The following is a 17,891-nucleotide window of genomic DNA, read 5'->3' as shown; positions in this document are numbered from 1 at the left end:
TATAATGGATATTTATGTATATATAAAACATATATAAGGTATGATTCTTATACATATATATGCCTTAATATTTATATAAGTCATAGTACATATATTTATATGCCCAACTCTTTCATATCTTTGTAATGATCCACTGTCCTTTGAGATGTAGCTACAGTTCTATTTCTCCATGATTTATGGTGATTATAACTTAGATTTTGTTACACCTCAGTGTGGTGGCTCCGTACCGAGCATGCATGATGTTACTTGGACTTCTAACTTCATCTCCCACTTGCGTGGCTTCCAAACACAGCAGAATCACAGAACAAGTAGGCTGCCTACCAAAAGGCTGCTTTTTTTTCTGCCCGAGTCTATGTTGTTGATGCCAACATGATACTGATGCAACAAAACACGTCCTGATTTTTATGGTAATTCTCTGTTCTTCTTCGCAGTCTACAATATTGTGAGAGTAGAAACATATCCAGGGAGTGGCAATCAGTGGCAGTTCTGTGGGCAAAATCCTCTGACTTCGCAGCTTGAGAAAGGCTTTGGGTTGATGGCAATATTTCTGCCGTTATTTTCAGGAGAAAAAGGCAAAAGGCAGGGAGGGAGGAAGGGGAACTGTGGAGCAGCTTTTTCTGCTGTATAACTTCATATATCGATGTATTTTTGCCAACAGTTTCATTTCGCATAAAGCTTCAGAAAACCTGAAATGGAAATTTTTCACATGCCACGTGGAACCCCTCCGAGTGCACAGAACAAGGAAAAGAGATCTGCCAGGAAATAAATAAATTAATAAAGAATTAAATAAAGGGGAAATTTGGCCATTGTAACAAAATATGTACTTAAGAGGGAGTGAAATGGGAGCCAGAAGGCAAAGTGTCAGGTACATCGCAGTGAAAGAGAGTCGTGAACATAGGGCTGATAGTGTAGAACCACAGTAAAAAATAGTAGCTAAACTACTATCAGTAGTTCATGTAGCCAGCCCTATTGGTAGCTTGATATTAATCTATTCTTGACAAAACCCTTCGGAATATTAGTTCACCTTTTGCTTATTCCTTAAGTAATAGCACATGTTTTTACTATCAACATCGTTTTCCCCTGTGTGAAATACCATAACCCTTAATAGAGAAAATAGGCCAAAATTCTTTGAGATATTAGTTCTTTTTTTAAGTATTATTTATTCTGTTTGGTGTATAGATTCTTACATGAATTTTTGGTTAATCAAAGGAAAGTTTTACACCCATGCTTCTAGGAGAAGCGATAGAGGTGGAAAACAGAGGAGGTTGGGACTTTTGCCTGGTTTGTTGATTTGGTGAAGATTTTCCTTTGTTTTTGCTGGCTGAGGAAGTCTTGAATGGCTCCAGCTGCAGAGAGACCTTAGCAAGAGGCATAGCCTGGAATACATGAACACTCGGATGGTCTCCAGAAACAGGTTATTCATGTGATGTTAGGAAGGCGAGCTTTGGAAAGCAGTTTAAGAAGGCTGCTCTCATTGTCAGGGAGTGGGTTTTATTTGGCTTTTTGATGGATGGCAGGTTTGGAAAATTCTTTATTCCTGTCTGCTACGGAAAATGTGGAGAGCCTCCTTGGTCGTGACCTTGCAGCACCGTGCGTCTTGGCCAGAGGAGAGGTAACAGACCAGCAGCTACTGCTTGGGCAGCGCAGATAAAGAATGAGGATGGGCACTGATGAGAATAGCTTGGGAATATGCAGCTCCCTGCCTCGGGTCCCATAAGGATGAGTTTGTCACAATAAATAAATAACAAGGGGATGGTGGGGGATAGAGATTAATTGGGTGACTGTACTGCCGCCAATGAAGTCTCACCATATGGTGGACATAATCCTGCTTTGCTGATGTTGGTTTACTCACCAGTGTAAAATTGCATAGAAGCAGACCTGGAGGCTTTGACCAAAGCTACCAGATTTACTCATTACACAGTTTCATCCTCACTTGCCTTTATACATGAAGTCAGGCATTGCAAAACCAGCTCTTTAGTCATCCTAAATACTGTTGTTATTGTTAAACTGAGTGAGAAAGTGCTCTGGAGAAAAATGAAGAAATGAATTCTTGTCTTTGAAAATATCTAATAAGGATAAAAAAATAAGGCAGATGAAACAGCAACTGAGAGTGAGTGGAAATATCCCTTCTAGGTGACTTTGGATCCACTCTACCAAGTAATTTCCTACGTAATGTAGTTGAAGGCTTCCTAAGCGGGCATTGCTGCTGCCGTTGCCATCGTAATGGCTGTATTGGTGGGAGTGATACTTTATCATCCAGAGCAGCGGCTCGAGAGCTCAGCCCTGTGCTTTTTACTCCTTTTAGTAACTGTACCTCTGAAGGTAAATCACTTAACCTCTATATGCCTCCTCCAGCCCTGCGTAAAGTGGGCATAGTTATGCTCACCTTTCCCACAGAGGTATTGTAAAGCTTAGTTTAATGTTAATAAGATGTTTTAATTTCCAGGATAAAAGGATGTTCTATAAATATACATTAGAAGTAATAATAGTTTTAATGTATGCCATTATTTTATAACAGTGCTTTTCTAGTTTTGGAAATTTTTTAGAGGCTGGAAATTATTACAGACACCATTTTTGTTAATTAAAGATTGACATTCAGGCAGACTTTGGTGAATTGTTCTATAAATCCAGATCCATGTGCACTGAGCATGCCCAGAGCCGTGCCTCACCTGCACTTTGGGATCATCAGCACGGCCCTTTGGCTTTTAAAACAATTCTTGGATGCCTGTGCTCAGAAATTTGATGGCTTCTAAATAGAATGGTTCAAATATTTCAAAGCACTTAAGATTCCTATAGTGTGAAGCAATTTCAAATTATTGTACTGCAATTAATTTTAAATAACGGAGCACCGCATATGCCTAGGAAGCCCGTTCAGATCCAAATGGAAGCTCTCTAAAAACTGAAATGATTCAATAAATTTCAATCGCTCTCAAGAAATGGGGCGAAGGACTGTAAATCATTTGGTGAGGGGGATAGGCAAATTTCCTCCAAGTGAATCTGAGGGTAGAGACTCTAATTAGATTTTTTATTTTGGGGTTTATGATGATGAAATGTAGGTTAATTTATATTTCCCAGGGATACGAGGGCAGCTCTTGTTGATCCATATGGTTTCTTGTAGCTCTTACATAGGCTGCTTTTTTTTTCCTGCCTTTCCCAAGATTACAGAAACTTAGCAATCCAACTTTGCACATATTTTTTTTCCATTACAAATATCTTTCCCTCCAAATCTGTATAAAAAGACACGAGAAAAAATATTGGTCCACAGCTAGAAATGCCAAGTATATTTTTAAATGCAGCTAAAAAAATGACTGCAGGATTCAAGCATTGTGCAGCATGGAAGCTAACGCTTTGTGGAGCTGGGCTGCTCCATGAATATGAATTTTTAGATGCTTAAATCACTGAATCAGGTACAACCTTGTATCTGTAGGTACCAAAGTGGATTACTGCCTGATAGCTGTTCGTTAGCTTAGAGCATGTTCTCTGTCCTTCCCTTACAGATGTATTAGGAAGATGCTATCTCCTGTAGGAAGGCTGCTAAAAATATTGATGCGAGACCTATTGGAAACTAATGTCATTTCCATTGGCTTCAGCTCAGCTCCAGGAAAATCCGCGTGCCGGTTCCTCCTCCTGCCGCAGCCAAGCGTGGTTGTGTGCGGCTCCCCGCGCCATGCACTTAGCTCTAGGATTACAATTCTTCCCAAGTATCGGAGCCAGAAATTAGGAATTAGTGCTCCCGCCGACACTTGCCTGACCCTTCTGTTTCCCTGTTTCCCAAACAGGAGAAAATAGGGCAGCGCAATCGCTCTTGGTGCAAGAGCTCGGTCAGCACTTGCTGTTGGCACGCGCGCTTCCTCCAGAGACATTGGCACCGCGCGGCACATGGCTTGGGAGGGTCTGGTGCCCGGTCCAAGGTGTCCCCTCTCCTCGGGGTGGGACAGAGCCCTTCGAGGGTGCTGCTCTGCCAAGCCAGCCATTGCCATCCAGGAAGAAAGCGTCTTTCTGAATTGGCTCCATGTCTGGTGGGCTTTTCCAGGGTGGAGGAGTCAGGGAAAGCGAGAGGGGCCCCTCAGCAGGGTCTTCCTTAAGGCCTTACCTTACTTTTAGACAGTTGTCATTATCTTTGTCTAAAGGTCATGGCTAAATTGAATAAAAGGAAAGCTGTGTGTTCCTGTCGATGCACAATGGCAGTATTGACTTTCCTAATCCAGTTTGCTGAGGGGTGAGAGAATTAAATTAGATATCTAAGCACAGAAATTGAGAGCCTTTGAAAACAAAGATAAGGAGACAGCCTGTATTTTCCTTTTCCTGGGAGCTCTGGGCTCAAGATTTTGCAGGTGTGTCATCTGATCCATGGCTTGCATCGATCAAAACTGTGCCAATGCATATTTAATTAGCAAGGGGACCCTGGATGCATTATGGCCATCATCCCTATATTGAATGGACTGTCAGACTTTCTGAATGCCTCCCCACCCCCCCGCTTCGTTGTTTGGGGAGCTTCTGCATTTTGTCTGAGCAGCTAAAAGTTTCTTTGTTTTTAGCTGGTGATGCATACAGCACCACTGAGGAGAATACAAACAAGTAAAGTCCTAAAGTGTTTATTTTGTCTAGGAAAAAGGGCTGAACCAATTTGAATCCTTTGGGTAACGGATTTTTGTATCTCTTGGAATTAAAGAAAAAAACAACACACAACCCCACAGTTGCATGATGTTTACTTTAAGAATATTTTATTATAACAAATAAAATCTGTGCTGTGGGATTTCTTAAGGAAGCCTTTGATGACAATTTGAATTAAGTCAAAATTAACGTTTGCTACTGCAAAGGAATAAATAGAAAATGTTCCAGAAATGAATCAGTAAGCAGGAATCAAAGGCTGTAAACCGTTTTAAAAACAAACATTTAGAAGTGAATCAAATAGTTGTTTGTAATATCAAGGAACAAATATGGGAATACACAGATTCCCCACATTCTAGGCTATCACACGATAGCAGTAAATCATTTATAGGCTTGTGAGAACAAAGAAAGTTGATTTAAAATGAAACCATTTTTGATACAGCTTTAGAGTCTTGCAGCCTCTCGGTGAAGTTTCACGTTCTCCTTCCCTACGAGGAGGAAAGGCACCAGGAATTTCTGCGTCCAAAGAAAAGTTAGCCTGGGAGTTGCAGGGATCTTTGTTTGCATCTACCTTGGTACAAAGCCTCCCCAGCAGAGAGAGTGTTGCCTGATAAACAGATGTAATACACAAAGTCTGCTTACAATACCGAGCAACAGACTGTGGGCACATGTTTTGGTCTCATTCAAACTCATCAGCATAGTCTAGCTAGCTGTTTTGTTGCTAGTCTACTTACGGGGTAGCTTAGGAGCGTCTTACTGGTGAAGTAACAAGGAGGGTTTTTGCCACAAAAGTTTTGTGGCAAGGGCTCACGGGAAAATCATTTGCATACATCTTGTTACAAAGGCTGACTACTTCCTGGCTTAGACAAAGTGTTGCCTGATAAACAGACTTAACACACAAATGTCTGTCTGGAATAAACAACAGCAAGCTTTGATTTACATTTCCATTATCAAAGATAATCTCTTTCCCAGTGTACAGGAATTAAGAGTCCTCGCCTTATAAAAAACAAACCCAACCAGGCTGGCACCGCAGGGATTTTACCACTGCAGAGCCTTATTCGAGAGCAGCAGGGATGGGGTGAACTGTACAGGGGGGTAGAAAATAAAACTGGAAATCTGGTAGGGATATGTGCCTGTGTGACGGTGAGGAGTATGATAATGAAGCACTTTGAACTCCCTATAAAAGTTGACTTGAAAGCCGTGGTTGGAGTTAAACGGAGAGCCAGGCCTTCCTTAAAAGAAATAGTAGTAGCCACCAAAATAGCCGTAAATAATAATTGTAGCGTATATGGAGTAAGCCCTATGTGCTCATATTATAATGTATAATGAAGGGAAAGCGAGTGTAAAAGAGCCTCAGTCCTGGTGCTGGTTTCTGTTTGTAAATCCTTTAAGTTCACCACGTAAGACTGTACATAAAGGAACATGATTTAGATTATTTTCTTTTTTTTTTTTTAACATATATAAATCTTTGGTAGAATCCATGCCCCAAATTATAGATGAAAAATTTATTGCATGAACACAACCCAGCCATATAAATTTTTTATTACAAATAGGACTCTGAAACTTGAATAAAATATGTCAGTTTATTATACAGTATTCCCCACCACCACCACCTAAAACATGATATGAATGGAAAATCAAAGTTGTGAGGTGCTGGTCTGACCGTGGAGGAGCCCATGGTGCAGAGAAGCAGGCTCAGCATGGGCAGTGGCAGCACAGCCCATCTCATCTGGCATCACCGGCAGTATTTTAGCTCCACTATGCAGGGATCACCTTTACTGTTTGGAGGATAGATGCATCTGTACCTGAGTTAGCACACTGGCTGCTAGCGAGGGCTCTGCACAGGTGAAAAATAAGCTCAACAGCAATGAATTGAGTTTGTGCAGACAATAAGGCCGGTCCATGCAAGTCACTGTTACCCAGGCTGGAAAACACGGTGTGTGGATAAGATGTGAGTGACCAAGAAATCATCCTGAGTCTCCCAAGTCAGGTAGCCATGAGGTAGTTCAGCACTGGGGAGTGCCATGACACTCGAAGCGGGTTTTTTTGGTGCATGAGTGTTAACAGCTCTTCACCGTCTGTGTCACAGTCTACAAAAAAGAACAACATTGTCAGGCTGTTGACATTGGTCCTGTCCATGGGCCAGACTTTCCTGGGAAGGTTTTATTCTTTCCAAACAATGGAGTGCTCCCTTCCAGCGCTCTGAGCTCTGCTTCCACGCAGCCGTCGTGCAGCCCGGCTGGGGCTGTGCTCCTGCTGCAGCTGAAAGGCAAAACTGAGCATTGAGAAGTCCAGAGCTTCCATCCTGGAGTTGCAGGTCCCTGTCTGCTTATGCTTGGAGATCAGGCAGACCTGGGTTTTGGGTGTAACCTCCTCTGTAGTGCTGCAGTAGCATATGCACAAGAAACAGATTCAAATAGGAACAGAGAATAGAGGTGTAGTAGGGAATGCTACTTTGGAAAAACTTGCCTGTTTTGTTGTTGTTTTCTTTTTTCCTTATCCCTTAATCATAGTTGATGCTTGGAAGTAGAGAATAAAATAGCTTCAACGTGCTTTTTATCCTGTTTCCCCCTGATTACAGTTGATAGCAGATCCCCTTGAGCGTTTCTCATCCAATAACCTGGACTCCCATGTACGCGCTCAGTACTAACTGGCTCCTTGAGGGTTAAGAATTCCAACCACTAACTTTTCTTTAACTAAAAAAGCCCCCAAATAAAACCCATTGTGCTATTCAAGGTTAAGCTTCCTTAAATATAAAACTAGATTCCTTGGTGATTTTTATTTTATTTTTTTAATCAGCAATCTTAATAGTGGTTCCTCACTATAATATTTCCAACTCCATCTGAAATCATTTAAATCCTCCCCTTAATAACATGCACTTTATTGTAATATACAGATTCTTTGGCTTCCTACCAGCCTTAGCTTAAGGCACCAATGAAACTCGTTGCCGCAGGGGGCCGTGGATTCAAGAGGGGCTTGCATCTACTGTATATTTTGTTTTGTATGTTTTCCAATGGCTCTAATTATTGCAGGTGGTAGAATTTAACTGACAGTGTTGTTGCTAAAGAAAATAGGCATAAAGTGTATGTACTGTTTTGCAGAGTGGCTATCAAATATATAGAAAAAAGAAAATCAAATGAATTGTTGAACTGCTCTATAGTAAGTGATTTTATTGATTTAATGCAAATGCTTATGAAAACGATCTTCCATTTATATCAATTATGTATGGGTAAAAATTAATTTATTCCTCCGGTCACCTGTTTGGCTGACTGACTCAGCAGGACACACATTCCCCCTTCCTGGTGTAGCCGAGCCCGCAAACCGCTCCACATCCCCAAAACTGGAATTGTAAAGTTTCCATGTGCAAAAGCAACAAAAAAGCCCCGACAGGAGTTCCTGCCAAGTGCTGCAAAAGCAGAGAGTGAGCGGTGGAGCCTGAGCAAGACTCTCGTCCTAGGCAAGACTGTAAAATACAACGGCTCTGATTTTGCCAATCCCTTAACCATGTGGCGGCACATTTATATGTACCGGATCATCTGCAGCATCTGAATAAAATCAGGGAAGCAAAATTCTGCATATAAACATTTTGGCTAAGTGCCTTAACTCCGTCTTCTTATCTGGGGTTTCCACAAGATGCCACCTTGCATAACAATGCTGAGCATACGCTTGCCCAGTACATGTTTTCAGTAGCCTCCTGTGATCACAACCGCTGTCGATTGGTTTTAATTCTACCTCATCCTGCTTTTTATTGCCCCGTGCCTCTCCAGGAAGAATCATGCTAAAAGCTTTTGTTGTCTTTTTTGAGAAATTAATATTTAATTTCAGCAGAAGGATGGGGTTACAGGGGAGCCGAATCAGGAAAAGCCTGATCGCGGTAGCCAGAGTAATAAAAGAAGAAAGTTAAGATTCAGTATGCAAACAAATGTCCCACGGCCCATAGAGTCTCTCTTGTGCCACTGGCTTTGGTGTTGGGAAAACAGCGCTCCACGCAAACAAAAGTACTTTGTTCCTCCAAATCCAGGAGCAGCTCCGGCTCCGTGGGCTGCCCACCGGCCGCAGGGCTAGGCTGGGACCATGGTGCCAGGCTGAGGGCTGAGAGCCGCCACGGAGCCCTCATCCCTCTCCCTGCTTCCCTGGATTCACTCACACTGCGATAGGAAAATGTCCTTTGAGTCCCATATTTCTACAGCAACTTTTCCCAATATATATATTTTTTGTGGAATTCTGATCCTACTTTAAATATTAAGCCCAAATGCTGATTGAACCTTGAGGAAAAGGGAAACCTTAAAAAATAAGCAGGAGCCTAATGCCTGCCCTGTAAAATCAGTTGAATGTCAATTTTGAATGTTAACAAAATATTTTATATTCCTACCTTTGTTTCTATCTCTGTGATATCAGAAACATAAAACTTCCAGCCAAAACCCAGTGTCCAGAATATAACAGCACCATGTATGTCACCCGTTAAATCTATCTGCTGTCACTGATTTGAGCTTCAGAGATAACTCAAAAGATCAATATTTAAAACAAAATTGCAGAATAATTTTTTGTCACTGGGTTTCATTGGAGAAATTATTAAAAATAATAAATACAAAAGGCAGGAAATGGATTCTGGCCACATTGAGAAACAGATCACTTTTTAGGAGAATTTGACCGATTTTAAATAGAAGCATCAGGGATGAAGCTTCCTTTGCTAAATATTCTGAGCATTCCTCTCTTGAAATTTTATCACAATTTGTTTTGTGAGCACTTTTTTTTACCTGTGGCTTTTTAATTTATACGAGATTGTCCTCTAAGCTTCTGAATGATACCTAATGCATCCAGTCAGCAGGTAAAAAAAATCTGAATATTTAAAATAGGCATTTTCTTTATAGTGCTCTGTGGTAATTAAAATCTTCATTTGCTTAAAAGCAAGGAACCTTTTTCAAGCAATAAATTAGCATTGCTTGACCCAAGGTCACTAGTAGTACTGCTTCTTCCAGCACTATTAATACCTCAAAGAAAAAGAAGGGGTGTTGTTATCACTCTTGCAATAGAAGTAAGATTTTCAATTTAATCACAGTTAGGTGGCGTGACCTTTTGATCTTGCATTGACTTCTCACTGAAATGTGGTCAGATTTCAGACAGCTAATTCCAAACTCTGCAAAATCAAGGTGAAGTCAGAAAATAGGTTTGCCACGGTTGGGGGGATACTTTTGGTGCAGTTGGAAGTGGTTTCGGTTCCTAAGTTTTGTTTCACAGCGAAAACTTTTTAAGGGGTCAATAAATTCAGAACAATTCCTAAGTGAAGAAGAAGAAGAATCTTTTTCTATTTGACTTAATTGTGAAAACAGTAATTTGGGGGATTATTTTATATATTTTTTCACACAGGTAAGGGCACCTTTTTTCCCAGTTCATAGGGATGGAAGTAATTCAGAAAGAAAACACTATTTGACTAAAGCTTCACCTAAGATTAACTTTTAAATCAAAGAGTGACCATCTTTGCAGAAAGTACAGTTAATAATGTGTAAAAAACGCAAACCACTCCTATTTACACGCATCCCTTTTTAGGTCAGTTTATTATTTTAGGCAAATAAATTGTGTTCCTTGGCGAGTGTTAGCTGGGAGTTTGCAGGACCCAGGATTTACACCGGTCCTAAAGCAGTTCATCCAGGATCTTAGTCTCATTTGTACCACTGCGAATCAGCGGCGATGCCGTACGTAGCACTGTCAGCACTGTGAAAGTATGACTAAAATCAGCTCTTCTAGCAGTTTGGCAGATTTTTGTTCCAGAAAATGCATAGACAACAATCTCCACGACTCTGTAGTGTTGCTTAGTTACCTTTATATGCCTGCTTGAAAATATGTTTTGAGACTTTACTATGTGTTGGATTAAGGCTCTGGTTTGTATACAACAGAGAGGCTGCATTCGAAAAAACATGTAGGAGAGTAGCTTAAATATGCCTTCTTTAAAAAGAAGGATTCTCAAAGCCTAATTTATGCGAACACACACCCCAAGCACTCTGTGTAGTGCCGTAAACACGATTCCCTTTTTTTTTTTGGCTAGCAAAATATTACCTGGGCACGGGACTTTCTCTTTATCATGTCCTAGTGCAACACTCCTGTCCTTAGTTTGTACTCTCAGCCTTTTGAGGAAGTCTGGCGCCTCTGATCTATTTTCCACAGCAGACCCTGTAATTTTTGGCTGTATTTTATGTTTTTCAGATTCAAGTCAATCTGAAAGTCCCAGCCAGCCAAGTGAAGCTGATATTAAGGACCAGCCAGAAAATGGTAAGTTCTTACCTGCTGCTCCTGCTTTGGGATATTAAAACAGCCCATATTTCTAAAGATTTTTTTTTCCCCTATGTCTAGTATAAAAAGATGATTCAGAATAATTGGCATGGGATAGCCACAGATAGGTTGTGTATTCTCCTCATAGTTACAATGCTACTGTTTCACTAACCTAAGGTAGCATTTAGTCCTGGAGAGAGACATTTTTTTTTCCCTTTTAAAATAATTTTAATTAGGGAGATGCCATTAAAGAGCCTGCTGTATGCAACCCTTATCCTTATTCCTCCATAGCAAAGGCTTTCAATCCCTGGGCCGTGAGTCATGACCCCCTAGGGGTGTGTGCTTCATCGCTTTCATTTTTATCTATGTGCTTTTAACTTCATTTTGTTTATTGATGCTCTCACATGACACACTCAAGTACCTAACTTTCGGTATGTGGCCAGCCATCATTTTAGAGTGCAGGATCTCAGACAGTCCCACCAAACAAAATGGTTGCTTTGAAATATGTTGCTGCAGACCCATTCTCTACGGCAAAAATCTGCTAAACAAAACATAGCAGCCACATTCCCAAACATTGCGGTTTCAGGGCAGAACTGCACACCCATAAACATGCCAGCTGCTCAGGCAGGTACCACTGCAGGACTGATACTGGTGCTAATGGCGTTGCCTCTGCTTTGTCATCGGTGTTCTTTAAAGGCTGTAGATACTATGGGTGAGGAGGTTAGGGAGGCTCAGCTAGCACTTGTTGCTCCTTGTCCTCTATATATTCTCAATACCGTTGTTTCAGGTGGCAGCAGCGTGAGTTTATTTGGAAGTAGCAGTAGGTTTGTGGCATTTTGGGAACACTAATATTCTTTAAAGCAGAAGAAATAGCTTCTGCTGAGCCAATGGCTTGCTTTGTAGAGCAGCCTGAAGAAAATAATTCCATAGTTTCTGTAGGGACTGTATGTGAAAGGATAAGTACATGTGTAAGGCAACAGCTTCTCTTTTTATGTTTAAATAAAGTAGATCTCAACAATTTTTGTTGCCCCATTTACAACGGAGCTTTGTTTTACAACTTACATTTAGGACTTAGAAATAATGTCTCCCAAAGTGGAAGTGGTTATGATTAATAGTTTCTTTTGACTCTTCTCATACATAACCAGAATTTCTTTTAGTAAGACCTAAATGTAGATGGGGCACACACTGTACTGGGGTCCACTGTGCATACACAGGAAAGAATTTGTGTGAAGGATTTATGTCTCCAAAATCTTATCACCATCTCATGTAGAAATATTGTATCTATACTAATACAACCGTGATTGCCCTTTCTCAGAACATCTAACTGCTTTTGCCTCAAATCCCTGTGACTGTATCTGTGTTTAGAGTGCATTTTGGCAACTTTATTAGCAACCAAACAAGCTGCAAGTGGAGTGAGGTTGAAGGGCTGCATTCACATCGGGACTGCGTTTGGATTAGGGTTTAAACAACAGATAGAATTAAGGGAAGAAGATGTTTAGGTACATAAAAACCTTTAAAAAATACCAACATATATCATAGGACATGGAACATAGGGCTAATTGGGCTGATAAAATTTTGGCTTTTGGGATTCCTGTATTTTCCTGACATTGAAATATGAAAGGTTTCATATTTTGATAGATTCTGTGCTGCTCATCTCTAAACATACCATCTTAAAACATTTCTGCTGTCTCTGATCGACAGTGCCTCATTTCCTTTATCAATCCTGTTCACAGAAATTCTAATTTGTAGCCAAAGGATTGCGAGGTTAAGAGAAGAACTGACTAAACTGTGATTTTTGTTCTGCCAATTCTGCTCGGGTTTTTTTTTTTTATGGTAGGGAATATGTTGCCTATGTTTATTAAATCATATTCTAATTTAGAAAGTATTAGGCACCAAGCATGTTATTATTTCGTGTTTAGATAATACCCTTTCACAGCTATTAAACCACAGTTCTTCTTACCCTGCAGTTTCTTAGGCTTAAAGAAGCCTATTACTCAACAACCACCCCAAAAAGCAGCAATGTCAGTGTTTAATAATGTAAAATCTATAAGAGCCTAGTGAAATGAAATCTCTCTGATTTGGAGCCTGAGTCTTCCTTGTAAAACAAGCTTTTAGTGAATTCTTGGAACTTCACTGGTGACCTGCAAAATGTACTTTTTTTTCCTTAATACACAGGAAAAGGATTTTTCTTTTTCTCTTTTACTAAAGGGTATTTTTCCCCACCACAGCAGAACCCTCCCAACCGATTACGCACCTTTTGCAGTGCCTGTGTGGGAGATTTTCCTTTACAAATGCCTCTAACACAGTCTGTTGGCCCTAAAGGGGTTGCTGCCCCTGGGCAGACGCTGAGCTCATTCTCAGCACACACAGCCCCCAGCTCGCAGTGTACCCAGTGTGTAGATCAACACAGATCTGCAGCTCTTATCTACTGAACGTGAGGATGAAAGCAAAACTGCAGGCTTTAGAAAATGAAAAACTGCACGCACAGGAACGGACACAATAAATCATATTAACTGCGTTGTTCTACACTTGCTGTAGACCCACTTCCACAGGGCCTGATCCAAATCCCTCTGGAGTCAATGGGAGTCTCGTAATTGATTTTACTGAGAGTGGGAATGAGCCCACACAGAGAGGAGGAGGGTTTTTTTAAATCAAAGAAAAATAGTATTGTGCATAATCTTATTCCTGCTGATGCTGACAGCAGAATGACCAGATTGAGGGCAGATTTGGAATCATTTTGCATGTGTTTCTGGAAGGCACAAAGGAGTGTATCGATTAAGTACTACCTTCTACATGCATGCATTCCTTCATTTTAAAATAATAAATCTTTAAAGGCCTTGTGAGGGTTATACAGCCTCTCTACTTGCCTGTTAATATCCTTTCTGTTCCACTCCATAAATTCTAGAGCTATTTATTATACACATATATTTTGCATACCTTGAGTAATGTAGGTTCAAAAGGGTCAACTATACAGACCTGGAAAAGAAGGCCTCCTACTATAGATTTTAATTTATCATTCTAAATTGTATGTGTTATTTTGGAAAGCCTGTATGTCTAACCTTCATTAGAGTGAAGTTCATGGGAAAAAAAGCTTTTCTTTCTTAAGGCCCCTCTTTTTTTCTAGTGGGCTTTACAGTTGCATTTTCTAGTGGAGCATCATCACAGAGGGAGGAGATGGTGACATCTGCTCTCAGTGGTGGCTTTAACACCAACTCTAGCCTGTTTTCAGCTTCCATTGAGCCAGAATAGTTTTCAGGCAGTCATTCTCATGATCACTAGTGCAAATTTATGCAAATATTAAGTATTTAATATTTTCTTCAAGAGAGAGGTATCCAGCATGATGGTCATGAGAAGCAAATATGGAGGTGAGACAGGGCCTGTTCATGCATGCATGGTCCTAAGACTGGGAATAAAGCTGACATAGGACCAGTGTGCACAGAGCTGCTGCCTCTCAGGTCTGTTAGAATGGGAAAGAAGCTTTTGGGGAGAGGAAGGAACCCCAGAAGTCGTCTGTTTGTGATGTGGGTGAGGAAATTCACAGGAGGGATGATGAAAGAGGCAGCAACTTCATTTGAAAGGCAGGAGCATGTTCCGATGCCCTGATATTTTGCTCAAATGAGGGTTTTTTTTTGACCAGCTGGGTGGAACACCCCATGTGGAAAATTCCCCACTTTTGTAGTTGCCTAATGGTATGTAAAAGCTTCATTTCAGTTGGCACCACAAAGTGATTTTGCAATTCATCCAATCAAAAAAAAAAGGTTATTGATTTTAAAAGCTTGTTAAATGCATTGGTTCGGTGGTGTCTCTTATAAACAGACTAGTTTTCAGTGAACTGAGGATGACAAAATGGCTAGTCTGATGTAGTGAAGTGACTGCATGCCTGGGGATCAGGAACAACTGAATTCCCGGGTCAGCACTGCCGTGGACTCTCTCTAGGGCTTTAATTCTCACTTTCAGGCGTGGAAGCAGCCATCAGATAGAGTTTCTTTTTGTCAGTAGGATTATTTTAAACTTTTGTAGGAAAACTTTTCAGTCTTTTTGTCTGCAGAGGGAGGATATTTGTGATTGTAGCTTTCAGAGATTTATTGACTATTAACAGTCAAATCCTGCTCTGCTCCATCAGGAGTTTAGCTCTGGAGAAAGGCAGGGAGTTAATAATTGTGGTACAGCACTGTGTTACTGCTGTCAGTAAATGGATGTCAGACATCCACCCAGCGATGTTTGTGTTTGATGTGGTAGTGCTGGGGAATTAATAACTGCAGCGTAAAGGTGCACACGCAGTGTGCTGTGTACAGCAGAAGAATGCTGTGTCATTTCCTACACACCACTGATGGGATTTGATAACTCCAAGTTGGGAGCGAACCACTTTAATTGTAGATTAGAACTTCTTTTTAAAGAAGTTGGGAAATTCTCCCTTTCCAAGTGGGCAAGGCAGCACTCATCATTACAGCTGAGTCCAAATGTGTGCCAAATTCATTGCTCAAACAGTTCTTATATCTAAAAACTAAAAATGTTTAATGCCCAAACCAAATGCTTTTTAGTTTTAATGTATTCTTGCTGCTTTGAGCTGCAAGTACCTTAACAGCACTGCAGGAAATGAAAGGCACATTGTTCCTTGTAACATTAAGGGGAAAAAAAACAGAGGAAAAAAGAAAACCAATGATGTACCGTAACTCACAGAACTCGTTTTTCAACCCTGCTGTAATTACACTGGACTTGTAAATATCATCTGTGAATTCTTTGCTTAAGTAGGGCTGGACTTGAGTATTAAACCGTAAAAAAAATGTTTGAGTATATGCTTACTTTTCCATGCCTAAAAACATAAAGGAAGAAATGCTGGTCCTCAAGAAAGAGAAGGCAAGAGTGGGAACATATGCAAAGAGAAATTTCCTTTTCTCCTTCTCTGGGCAAGGCTGGTCATGGCAGACATAACGCAGCTTTGGCTGCTAGAAAGGAGAGGATTATGTGCAACCTGGTAAAATGTAAGAGCAGCTTGTGGAAAGACCTCTCTGCCTTAAATAACCGGTTTCAGAATCCAGCCCCTTGTTGTGTGTTTTCTTTCTGGTCCCAAACCCTGGCATTCCTGTTCTGTGCAGTGGGGTAGCTTCAGGCAGTGGAAGTGGTGCCCATGTGGCCCGAGGGGTAGGTGCTCCTCTTGAATGCTGAGTTCACTGTTCAAACCCTCTTCTCAAGGTGAGATTGGCAATAACTCTGTTCTTTGTGGTTGTCCCCATTTCTCAACTACGTTTTAAGTTAAAAGGTAGCTGAGAGATCTCCAATTCATTTTTAACTAGTAGAAACATCCTGCCTTCTGAGCCCATCCCTTCTCCTCAGGCCATGCCTGACCTCCCATCTCTGCTGCTTCAGGGGGAGTCCAGCTGCCTCATGGGTTCTCTCAGCTATGACTGAACGTGATGGCAACCAGCTTTACACTTACTCACCAAGGTGGTGCTGCAAGTGCAGCAGGAATTGAGGTATCTGAAGGGTCAGTTGTCCTTGGACAGTCCCCATAATTCCCACCTAAGGAATACACAGAGATGAGCAGTTGCTAAACACGCAGTGCTGAGACTGGTACTGTTAGAAAGTGCATCATCTCAGATGATGAACGTCCCTGAAGCACCTCCTTTGCAGCAAAAAACTGACCCTTGAAGAGGAGTTTTCCATCAGTTAGTGTTGCAAACACGGTAATACAGTAGTGGCAGCTTTTATTAGTGCTCATGTTCATTGGATCGTTTACATCCGAATCTTATAAATGCAAGAAGACTCTCCTCTCTTGTTTACAGAGCAACACTGAGAAGTTATCACAGCCTGAGGGACTAATCTAAAATTAACTTTGCTTCAGAAAAAGCCTTAAGAAAAAAAATAAAAAGCCCTTAGCATTTTCAGTAAGGAATCTCATCACTGGCGCTGAAGTCAAAGCTCCTGGTAATGTCAGCTTGTTTGCACCTTTGTAACTTGCCAGGACCAAATTCTGAGCAGATTTGCACCCTTATGGATCGCATTGTCTGCCGGGAACAGCACTGGGGAACTTTGTCCAGGCTTAAAGCTGTGGCCAAGCAGGAGAGCTGTGATAGGGCTGGTCTGAGGGCTGCACAGCATCGGCTGTTGACTCTGACAGGAGCCATCGGCTGATGAAGGGCTGATGGGGGCCAACCTATGCTTCATCACCCCCTGTAAGGGAGTGCATGTAGGCAGTTCTGAGAGCCAGCATTTCCCAAGGAAACAAAAGCAGATACGTCTGGTTATAAATTTAACTTATGTGTGATTTAGTCTTGCATTTTTTTCATCTTATTTCAATACAGATACATCCCAACTAGAAATACAGTTTTTTAATCATAGTTGTCTAGATCTGGAACTTTGCAGCATCCAGCTGTATTTCCCAGCCAGTTTTATGACTGTCACAAAGAAGCATCTGAATAATTAGGGAAGAAAGCACCATTTTTTTTTCTGTATTTTACCATATTTTCATTGAGATTCACACTCAAAGTCAAATGTTTTTGTGTCGCAGATTGTGAGGCACAGTTACACCATTTCCAGGATTTAGCAGGTCCTCTGCTAGCTCAGGATTTAGCCTGCTTATCAGTAGCTGGCACTCTCTTGAGGGGACCCTGTGATGGCAACAGCGAAGGGTGTTGACTGTCAATCGGATGAGATACGCGGTCGTCAGTCAGGGTCAGTTCTGCAGCCTCTGCTGGGGCCAAGTGGAGAGCCTTTCTCTCCAGAGACACGCAGTGTTTGAGACTTGAGGATTGACAGAGGACTTCAGTTTTCACTGCTGCTAACCATTAACCTTCACAAGCAAAGCATTCCCACAAAAAACTCATCCAAGGCGAGTATGACAGGAAATATTCAAAGCATGAAATGAATGCTTATAGCATGACAAAGCAGGGCTTGAAAGACATGAAACGTTCATTACGCTCGGAGTGGCTGAATGCTGCAAAGGAAAAGAGAAATCAAAATGTGGCTAGAGTATATGTTTTTATTTCTCCATATGTGTGTATAGGAAAAAGGCA

The 17,891-nt window shown here is 41.2% G+C and overlaps 1 protein-coding gene across 3 annotated transcripts in view; it reads left to right on the top strand.

Annotated features, from left to right (window-relative positions):
* The window catches only part of NFIA (nuclear factor I A), a 250,563-nt gene that overhangs the window by 126,054 nt on the left and 106,618 nt on the right, over positions 1-17,891 (top strand). For all 3 annotated transcript variants that reach the window (XM_034063557.1, XM_034063559.1, XM_034063558.1), the window contains exon 3: positions 10,813-10,878. In XM_034063557.1, coding sequence (XP_033919448.1) covers positions 10,813-10,878 — 66 coding nt within the window. The remainder of the gene's footprint in view (positions 1-10,812; positions 10,879-17,891) is intronic.

The sequence above is a fragment of the Melopsittacus undulatus genome, chromosome 6 (genome assembly GCF_012275295.1).
Source record: "Melopsittacus undulatus isolate bMelUnd1 chromosome 6, bMelUnd1.mat.Z, whole genome shotgun sequence".
Lineage (NCBI taxonomy): Eukaryota > Metazoa > Chordata > Aves > Psittaciformes > Psittaculidae > Melopsittacus > Melopsittacus undulatus.
The sequence above is the reverse complement of the archived record's forward strand: the minus strand, read 5'-3'. Positions and strand labels throughout refer to the sequence as shown.